Source organism: Hesperophylax consimilis, chromosome 16 (assembly GCF_061612785.1).
Source record: "Hesperophylax consimilis isolate HC1 chromosome 16, BYU_Hcon_1.0, whole genome shotgun sequence".
In the NCBI taxonomy this organism is placed as follows: domain Eukaryota; kingdom Metazoa; phylum Arthropoda; class Insecta; order Trichoptera; family Limnephilidae; genus Hesperophylax; species Hesperophylax consimilis.
The window spans coordinates 15,908,859-15,920,238 of NC_142851.1; the positions used below are offsets into that span (position 1 = coordinate 15,908,859).

Below are 11,380 nucleotides of genomic sequence, written 5' to 3' on the forward strand. Positions count from 1 at the left end.
TTTGACAGATGAAATTATGTTCCTCGGCCGCTCTCGAATTCAACTGACCCCCTCTCCTACCATAGGAAGAAATATTTGATAGCGTCGTGTGTCGGTAGAAAAGATGATGCGCTGTACATTAACTTTTGATGTGAGCTTTGCGTGTGGCAGCAGCTTTAAGCTGTCAAATATTTCTTCCTATGGTAGGAGAGGGGGTCAGTTGAATTCGAGAGCGGCCGAGGAACATAATTTAATCTGTCAAAGTGACAACTTTACTTTCTGACAGCTTGAGCACGTTTTAGAAATGGATGATACTTGTCGCCTATTGCTGGATCTGTTGGACAGCTCATCCTCAGTTGATGATGCCGCCAACTATATAATTATAAATGCTATTTATAAACTTTTTAGATTTTAAACAATCTGCGCGTAAATAGCGCATTTTCACATAACCTGACATAACCTCTCCGTCGAATCAGGAAATTCGCAGTTCGCACGCCGATCGACGAAAGCCACATATAATAAATTATTGTAAAATAAGCTCAACTTTCGTCCAAGCCGTCCAACTTTATCAAAAAACCGAATGATATTACCATATACTGAGATTAAAATATGATTAATTTTGAAAGGGCGAAAATTTGTTTACTTCAAATTCAAATATTGATTATATTTATATTTTAAATATATGTTAAGTATGTTTGCCAAATAAAGTTTTTTTTATGTTTCTAAATTTACTAGCACACATGACGATATGAGCTAACATAATAAATAAGAAATGCATTATTAGGCTGCTTATGTCATGGCTGTCAAAGGGAACACGGAACTTAGTTGGTAGCTCCGTAATTAAAATGACCCCCTCTCCTTTTTACGGCGGAGAGGGGGACGCATAACTTTTCAAATATCGCGTCGGGAGCGGTTACGTAAAATAAATTCGGTTAGCGAAGTTCAGAACCACACTTATAGCGCGTTATCTTTTTACGTGTGTCGGGTCTGTATGGGATTGTATGGCGAGCGCTATTGTGCTTTATATTATCTGTTGATGTGAGCTTTGCGTGTGGCAGCAGCTTTATGCTCTGCCACGCGCACACTTCGGAGCGGCGCACAGTGGCTGCGCGACGTTGCCCCCTGATCGATATGTTCCAAAATGATTTTTTTTACTGATGATTTCTCAATTAACCACTGACACTAAAAATGTCACTAAAATCACACCCGGAACCTAATTACTCTGTAATGGGTCGCAGAACAGAGAACATTGTACGGGGCGTGTATGTACAGTGTTGTATTTAGGTGTTTTTGAAGCTGTGGGGAATCAAGTTGCATATGTACTTAAAGGTTTTTATAGGTACGTGCTTTGTTAAAATAGGATTAAAAACTTACATTCATTCATTCTTACGCAATGTCATTATAAAGGCATTTTTGATTTTTTTAAATCTTTTTTGTCTAAGAAAGTACAATTTTATTGTTATATTTTGTAATGCTACTAATAGATTTTTTAAAATTCTAATCAAAAAAATATGCTACATATATTATGGAAAGCGAATAACATTTTTTTCGGTAAATGGCAGACGTTTAGCGAAAAATACAATAAAGTAACACATAGCTTATATTGCTAATTCACTAGTTTTATTTTTCTATTTTTTAAAAAAAATTGTGACGATTCCAATAAACTGTTAGATCATTTCAATTAGCGATATGTAACACGAATGATAAATTAACATATTACTGATGCGGTGGTGAACTTTGTTATATATCGATATTATGTATCGATCATTATATTAAAAGTTTAAAAGTAACTCTGTAATGGGTCAAATGATACCACGTGCCTGCCAGTATTCACAAATTTTGATTAAACGGTACTGAATCTATTTATAGAATGATTTTGCCTACTGGGCAATCATCAAAGGATGCATGTACAAGAAGCTAGACACAAAGATTACCAAGCATTCAGACAACACCATACGCGAAAAATCTCCCGTCTTAAAACGAATGAAGACCTGCTTCACAGACTGATGATAACACCTGTAGCTTTTTATATTAATTATAAGGAAGATGGGAAGAAAAGAGTCACCATCACCACTAACCGCGCCCTTGGGGTAATTTTGCACAGAAACGGCGCTATACAAATCATCCAAATATTATTATTATTGCTGTCAAAAGAACTTAGGGACTTATTAAAAACGTCGCAACCTAATATTAAAACATCGCCTTTCAAAAAGGGTTCTTTTTCGTACTCTAATAGGTAATTGGGTGATATTATTTACAATATTTTCGGATTGTGACTAACGTTAACCTATTATGTACATATTAATGTTTTTTAATATTAGTTACCTATATTACTGAATCGTTCTATTTTGTTACTTTATAATATATTATTTTTATGAAATGCCTAAAATTAGTAATGTCTTTTGGTGTTTTCCCGGTTCGATTATTTCTTATGCGTATTTCATTAAATTTTAATTATCGTTTTAGTACGTAACGACTATCAATTTTTTACTTTAACTCCACACAGGAGGCCCTGAGGAAAAAGATATCCCTTAGGGCCTATGTCATCGAAAAGGGATGCTGTCTGGAGGGTGTTTTTGATGAGAGGAAGGAGTGAACATGGGTCTCGAAGAGACCCACGATGTAGGAGGGAGGAAACACAGAGGCCAGCAAGTGACCCGTTCTCATGTGACAAATATCAACCGTGTACAAATGTTGAGCGCGCATTTCCCGTGTTTCCCAATTATGCACCGGTGCCGAAGGGATCAATGACGGTAGTACCTCGGAGCATCTTCCATCGTAATACCGTTAAAACAAGGACAGCATACCTACCTGACGCCTGTTCTCTAAAGATTGTAATCCGCCTGTTTAGATAGGGGAATCTATTAAATGGACCACCCATTTTTGCACAGTCACTCCATGCCTGTACTGATCACTAAGTTACACCAAGCATATCAATGCAAGGCATATTGGGAAGATTGCTTCCGTTGAAGGAGACTAGATTTTCATTTCGACCCCTTTTAGACGTAATCAGACATGATTGGGTCTTTGAAACATATTGGTAAATGCATTCAATTTGCTTATACACTTTATTAGTTTGAAAATACGACTTGTATATTTCTACTTCAAAATATAATTAATAATTAGGTACCCTATTGTGTGTAATTACCCCCGTTATTAAACTGTTTTCCCCACTATCCGGAAAATATGAAATCCCTCATTGATATGTACATCAATTAATAATTTTATGATTATTATTTGGGATTCTCCGCCAATTGTGAATTGCCTGTATCACTAAAAATTCTTTCAATTTTGGTAAGTTAATTTTAATTGCTTAATGATTTGTACAAATAATTTCTTTAAAAATAACAATGTTTAGTTAATATTTTTTAATTACAAATTCATTTAAATATTTTTATTATCTGTATTTGAAGTACTATGATCAATAATATACAATACCTAGCGCACAAGTTATTTTTAAATTTCCGACTTTATGTCCGGGTTAAATCTTCCCCATATGAAAAACTAAACACTTCCACACACTTTTCCACAAATTATCATCTAGTCAATCAACATTATGCAAGTGCATTATAGTATAAGCAAAATAAATACAAAAAAATACAAGAACAACACGCTAACTCACCAGAGATCAAATGGGAAAATAATAACAGATATTTTAATATCGGAGGGTTCGGCTCGGTAGAACTCCTAACAGGGCCTATAAATCCTACTGATCCCTCAATCTAAATATTTAAAAATCTTTCGTTATCCTACATGTCTTTAAAATGACTGATTTTTGCATTTTTACATATAAATTCTTTGATAGATCTAATACGCCTAAATTTTTAATGAGAGAGCTAGGTATTATGCCAGTAGCCGAAATAACAAATGGTAATATTTTTTTAGTCTGAGAATGCCAAATTTATTTCATCTCATTTTCTAAATCTGTGTATTTTCTTTTTTCTTCATTAACAGATTTTTGAATATTACAGGAATTTGGAATAGCGATATCAATGATATAAGTTTTTTTTTATTTGTCATGTAAAACTATATCGGGTCTATTATGACTAATCGTTCGGTCTGTTAGTATAGTTTTATCATAATATATTTTATAAAATTCGTTTTATAAAAATGAATTTGGTTCGTATTCATAATATGGTATTATATTACGGCAGTCAATCAAGTTATGTTTAATTACCAAACTTTGGTGAATTATTTTAAAACTTGATTTTGCCTAAATGTATACTCGGACGGTGCTAATATAGAACATCCCGATATAATATGCTCTATAGTTTCCGGAAAAGCCAAACATTTTCTATATTATATTAAGATTTAATAAATCATCAATTTAATTCGTATCTTTGATTATATGCTTGCTATAATTTTTAGTATTAATGACTCTATCCTGAATGGCAACCATAAATCCTTCTATTTCTGGGCTTCGAAAATTTGTCAACATACGCTTTATGATTATTATTTGGGATTCTCCGCCAATGTTGAATTGCCTGTATCACTAAAAACTCTACCAATTATTGTAAGTTAATTTTAATTGCTTAATGATTTTTCCAAATAATTTCTTTAAAAATAACATTGTGTTTAATTAATTTTTTTAATTACAAATTCATTTAAATATTTTTATTATCTGTATTTGAAATACTGTGATCAATAATATACAATACCTAGCTCACAAGTTATAATATTTTGATTACTATTTCAATGCATTGATAACATTTCAATTAACAAAACGGTATCCTATTGTAAATTGACGAGGTTCGGGGAAATTAATCTCCATGTCTCGTGAACTGAGGGTGTAAAGTACCTGTGGGATGGTTTTTTTCTACCCGATGAGTGGGCTGCCTATAGCAATTTATAGGGCTGAAATACTATCTTTTTTTGTATTTTTTTTACTGTAGATATTTTATTTATTTGTATTTTTTTGTAAATTTATTTTTTTATGATTGTTATATGTATATATATTTTAAATTAAGGTGTTTGTAAGTTTATCCTATATTTTTTGTATATTTGGTGGCAATTTATTTTTTTTATTTGAGTCCACTCATCAAGGGAGGAAGGTAATGGAGACTGGGAATGGATAGGTGGGTTTGTCATCGGGGCTTGAACGCCCGAGACATGCTATGCTCGGATTTGTGTGCATAGGAAGTTTCGCATAGAATGATTTGGCTAATTCTACCACGTGGGTTTTATGGGGGGATTTTCGTGCCTGAATTAATTATATTATTACGGACAAACCAAAGGCTTTTGGTGTATCTTCTAAGTGTGGCATTCTGGAATGAAGCAAGACGATTTGTGTTTCCTGTGCCCCAAATGGGTGAGGCGTAAGACATGATGGGGCGTATTTGTGTTTTGTAGATGAGTAGTTTGTTTTGTATGGAAGTTTTTGCGTTTGAGTGAAGCAACGGGTGAAGGACGTTGGATGTTTTTTTAGCGTTTGTGAGAGTGATATTTATGTGTTTTGTCCATGTGAGTCGTCTGTCAAGTGTAACTCCAAGATATTTGGCCGATTTTTGCCATGGTATAGTTTGGCCGTACATCGTTATTTCCTCTCGCGGGGCCTGGCCGCCCTTTCTACGAGAGAAAAAGACGGCCACGTTCTTTGAGGGATTCACGTCTATACGCCATTTAGGCTGGCCGCATACATACGTTTTTCGTATTCGATTTCCGAATTCGTTTTCCGTATTCGGACATCCGAATGCACGGAATCAGTAGAAAATACATTAACTGCCGCACACGTTCGTTTTAGTTCCGAACGGAACAAATTCCTTACGCACGTTCCGAATGCCAGCCGGCGCGTTCGGAGAAAACCACAGACATAGGAATTAATAGACGAGAAGATAAAGGCGAGGGGTAAAATCAACTGTTGAAGAACGAAGGGAGTGAAGATGACTGTGATTCGTCAATAAATCAATCTGACAGTAAATAGGCATCTCGCATTATAATATCACCATTTACTTCTTAAAAGTAAAATCTGCTTTGAATGAATAGACATTTTTACATGGGAGCGCAAATTACTCGCCACGTTATGAACAAATTTGCGAAGTCCAAATTCGGCAAAGTAAGGCAGCTTCTATATTCAGAGTCGTAGTTAGTTTCAGAGTATTTAGTTAAGACACTTTTATAAATGTTCATAATTTACTTCCCAGCAACCAACCAGCTTTGTGTTTCGCGTCCAGACGTTTCTCGATGTGATAGTAACAACTGATTCATATTATACGATGTGAATATGCTTAAAATAAAATAAAATAATGCTTATATATGGAATGTAATACGACAATTGGGTTTATTCTCTTTTTTCGCATCTATTTTTACCAGTTTTCATAGTACAAGTAAACATTTTGCCGTGTTATTTCGTAAAATGAACCGATGATGCCTCGACCATAGTTCGCACAAGAATGATGACGTCACGTTTTCAAATATCACTTGAGGCCGTACGCGAGCCCAGCCGGCTCAATGGAACCGGTATGGGGAGTGGGGATAATACGCTTTTAATCACTTAGGGCAGGTCTACTAATATTCATATGTCTATGGAGAAAACGAATGGAAAAAACCTAATGACGTCATGTGGAACGCAGCTATTGCATACAGTTTGTTTGTGCCGACGCAAACGTACGGAAATTTCCATTCGTAATTCAGTGTTGCCAACGGATCTTGACCTAATATCGCCGTTTCTCATACATAAGGTAGCGTAAAGTAGCCGAATTTGCTGTTAGGTGGGACATGTTTAAAATTGATGTTTTTACGTGAAAATAAAAAAAAAATCGTGGGGGGGGGGGGGTGGCTAGAGAATTTCAAAAAAATAAAATTTGTCCCCAGAAAATAAAAAAAATTCATGGGGAGGGTGGCTAGAGAATTTCAAGAAAATATAAAATTTGTCCCCAGAAAAATAAATTTCATGGGGGGGGGGGTGGCTAGAGAATTTCGGGACATGTTTAAAATTGATGTTTTTGAAGTAGCTTAATTGGCGACCAGTCGCCTTTTGGATTTTTTCGGCACCGATTCTCGCTCTGAGTAGCCTAAATGGCGACATATCGCCCTTGTTGGCAACACTGGTTCTGACGTTTATACATTCCGAATGAAGAAAAACGAACGTTTGCGCTAGTCTCACGGAATTCCGAATACGGAAAACGAATTCGTAAATCGAATACGGAAAACGTATGTATGCGGCCAGCCTTATCGTACCAATCTTGGAGTAAGTCTATGTTTTTTTGCAGTCGTTACGTAATCATCCTGGGTGAACAGTATCTCACCATAACTGTGGTATCATCTGCGTACAGAGCTTTATGAGAATTTGAATTTTCAGAGAGGGGAATGTCGTGAGTGTAGACATTGAAGAGGATTGGAGAAAGCAGAGACCCTTGCGGGACCCCTGCTGTCATGAAGCGTTTTAATGAAAGGGCGCCACCGTATTTTACTTGAAAAGTACATTGGCGTAGAAATGATTTGAAGACACCGAGTAGTTGGGGATCGATGCCTGTTTTGTGGAGTTCGAGAAGTAGGCCGTTTATCCATATTTTATCGAAAGCTTTGGCTATGTCCAGGAATATGGCGCCAGTTGATCGCTTGGTATTGAAGCCTCCGATGATAATTTCGGAGACTCTGAGGAGTTGGTGGAGGGTGGAGTGATTTGATCTAAAGCCGTGTTGCTCTTCAGGTAATGTTGAAACCTCGTCAATATGCTTGAGGAGCCGTGTCAAAAGGATCTGTTCGTAGATTTTACCAATGTTTGATAGAAGGCTGATTTTCGCAGAAGAGAGGGTCTTTTCCCGGTTTTGGGATAACTATGACGTGCGCGTGTTTCCAGTTTTTCGGGAAATAGCGTAGTCTGAGAGCGGGTTGATGAGATTTACTATCGCTAGTATTCCTTTTTGGGGGAGGGCTTTAAGAGCGAAATTTGTGACGCCGCACAGTGGGCTGAAAATCGCCTTTCATAGACATAGAGACTTGAATTTTCAAGGGTATTTTTTTTGCTAGAAATGGATTCTGCTGATCATTACTATGCTATAAAATGTCGTACGAAGAAATTGTGTGTACAAATGAAGGAGTTATAATTTGTTTAAGAAAAATTTGTATGGCGCTGACATTAAAAATGAGGCTATCTCTGGAATCATAAGGTTGGCCGTTCTATCTTTAGACACCGATAATACTACTATTTATTTGTATTTTTTTGACATACTTCATATTGTGGCGCAAGGTGCGATTATTTTTTTAAAAATCCCCAAAGTTGAAAAAAACCCTTTTTAATGTTGATGATTCATTTTAATGCTTAAATGCTTTTAGGCTTGCAGTGTAAATAAAATATTGTAAACTAGACAAAGCATACTCACATGTAAAGCATTTAAGCATTAAAATGAATCCTCAACATAAAAAAGTTTTTTTTTCAACTTTGAGGATTTAAAAAAAAAAATCACAAGTTTCGCCACAATACAAAGTATGTCAAAAAAATACAAATAAATAGTAGTATATTTGTATGTAAGGATATAATGGTCAACCTTATGATTCCAGAGATGGCCTCATTTTTAATGTCAGTTCCATACAAATTTTTCTTTAAAAAATGATGACTCCTTCATTTGTACACGCAATTCCTTCATACAAAATTTTATAGCATATTAATGATCAGCAGAATCCATTTCTAGCCAAAAAAAATACACTTGAAAATTCAAGTCTCTATGTCTATGAAAGGCGATTTTCAGCCCACTGTGCAGTGTTTTGGCTTGCAGTGTAAATAAAATATTGTAAACTAGACAAAGCATACTCATATGTAAAGCATTTAAGCATTAAAATGATTCATCAACAAAAAAAAGATTTTTTTTCAACTTTAGGATTTAAAAAAAAAAAATCGCACCTTGCGCCACAATATGAAGTATGTCAAAAAAATACAAATAAATAGTAGTATTATCGGTGTCTAAAGATAGAACGGCCAACCTTATGATTCCAGAGATAGCCTCATTTTTAATGTCAGCGCCATACAAATTTTTCTTAAACAAATTATAACTCCTTCATTTGTACACGCAATTTCTTCGTACGACATTTTATAGCATAGTAATGATCAGCAGAATCCATTTCTAGCAAAAAAAATACCCTTGAAAATTCAAGTCTCTATGTCTATGAAAGGCGATTTTCAGCCCACTGTGCAGTGTTTTGGCTTGCAGTGTAAATAAAATATTGTAAACTAGACAAAGCATACTCATATGTAAAGCATTTAAGCATTAAAATGATTCATCAACAAAAAAAAGATTTTTTTTCAACTTTAGGATTTTAAAAAAAAAAATCGCACCTTGCGCCACAATATGAAGTATGTCAAAAAATACAAATAAATAGTAGTATTATCTGTGTGTAAAGATAGAACGGCCAACCTTATGATTCCAGAGATAGCCTCATTTTTAATGTCAGCGCCATACAAATTTTTCTTAAAAAAATTATAACTCCTTCATTTGTACACGCAATTGCTTCGTACGACATTTTATAGCATAGTAATTAATGATCAGCAGAATCCATTTCTGGCCAAAAAAAAATACCCTTGAAAATTCAAGTCTCTATGTCTATGAAAGGCGATTTTCAGCCCACTGTGCGCCGTCGGGACCGGGAGCTTTTTTATTTTTCCGGCTTTTAATAGCGCGGATGACCTCGGCCGGGGTAGTGAAATGTATATGTTTGTATTGGGGAGATTATTTAAAACATTATTGATTTTGCGGTTGACATTTGCAACGTGATCTAGATCGGCGTGTTTGAAGCTGGGGCTGAATTGATTTTCAAGACTGTCAGCGAACGCCTCCGCTTTGTCTTGATCGTCGAAGACGAGACCGTTTTCGGCGTGAATGGGGTGGTTAGGGGTGGGGGTAGCTTTCAGAGTTTTGGATAATTTCCACAGAGAGCCGTCCCGTGGATTTATCTCTTGAATTTTATACGGTAGCCTTTCATTTTAACACTGTGCGGCGTTACCACGCGGCGCTCCAGGCGCCCGCGCCGCCCAGAAAAGTCTCACTGTAAACCGTTTACTTATTTTCGGAATTTACCGCGGCGCGCGGTACCGCCTCTCCGAAGTGTAGAGCCTAATGGCAAAAATATTAACCAAAAATAATTCCAGTGCTTTCATGAAACAAGATGATGGGACTTTATTTCAGTATTTTTGAGCATAATACAGTGAAATACACGGCACAGAAATCTGAAAAACTATGCATTTTCACGATCGCGTTTAGACTTTAAATTTCGTACAAAATATATGCTTACTTTCATAGGCCCAAAGGGTCATGTTCCTGAGGTTGATGTACACTTTCTGAATGTCCCTCTCACAGGATGATTTGGGAACACCCTGTGGTTCGGGGAGTTCCCACGATGTGTCCAAAATATTCCCATACTTGTCTCCGACACAGACTGTTACCAATATCAGCAACAATAAAATAGTTTTATTCGCCATTGTAATAAGAAAAAAAACTTCTATTTATTTTGTAAAATATTTTTGATTTGAAATGGCTATAGTTAAAATTTAAATCTGATAATAACTTTACTGAATAATATAATGACGATGTGGTGCCACAGAACAAATGAATGGAATTCTGTGACACTTCTCTTGTTTTATTGTATTTTTGTCGTGAAAAAAAGCAGGTTTTATGTCGTTTTTATGTTGCGGCGAACCACAATAGATTTTGAATATACAGTAAAATATTGTACGAAAAGGTGGGTTTATGTCATTTTTTATATGCAAATAGGGATTAGCTAGGATTTAATGGGATTTCGTATTCAGAACTAAAAGGTAAAGTTTCCATTAAAAAAGTATTAAATTGCCATCTTTGCCACTATAAAATTCCATGTGCCGTCTAGGAACACAAGACAAAATGTAACATTCTTCTGCAATACATACAAAACCAACTATCAGACACACTCACTAACCATTAGGATGCATGATCTGGGCATATCATAGTTTGGGGAACTATCGATATATTTATCGACTCCATTTATGAAATTAAGCGTAATCTATACCAGCACTTTGTTAAATCCTACAAATTAAAGTAGCGTTGGTAATGCAGTTTTAGTTATTTGTCTTATATATAGTATTGTTCTAGTTTCTATATTATTTTATGCTACTGTTTCATGTTTTACTAATTTTCTTTCATATTCAGTTTATCAGTTTACTGTTATATCATGCTTTAATTTTTTAATAATTTTTGATAGCTCACTAGCTTTATTCTGTTCTTAACCCTTCAGTATTTTCATCACATTGCAAAGTTTTCTGTGTATTTCAAATGCTTATTTTTTTTAATTTCCCGTAAAAAACAAATACTGTTTTAGAAACTAAATGAAAATATCTTTCCGGCGTAGGCATTTAAAATTAAAATTACTATTTCCAAATAATAAAATTTTAATATCAAACGTGAAAAATTTTGTCTAAAAAACTAACCACATTTTT

General features: G+C 35.1%; 1 protein-coding gene across 1 annotated transcript in view; it reads right to left on the reverse strand.

Moving 5' to 3' along the window:
- The window catches only part of LOC149416789 (nose resistant to fluoxetine protein 6-like), a 31,121-nt gene extending 20,731 nt beyond the window's left edge, over window positions 1-10,390 (reverse strand). The window contains exon 1 of the mRNA XM_089641324.1: window positions 10,204-10,390. Coding sequence (XP_089497450.1) covers window positions 10,204-10,390 — 187 coding nt within the window. The remainder of the gene's footprint in view (window positions 1-10,203) is intronic.
- Window positions 10,391-11,380: the final 990 nt, after the last annotated feature.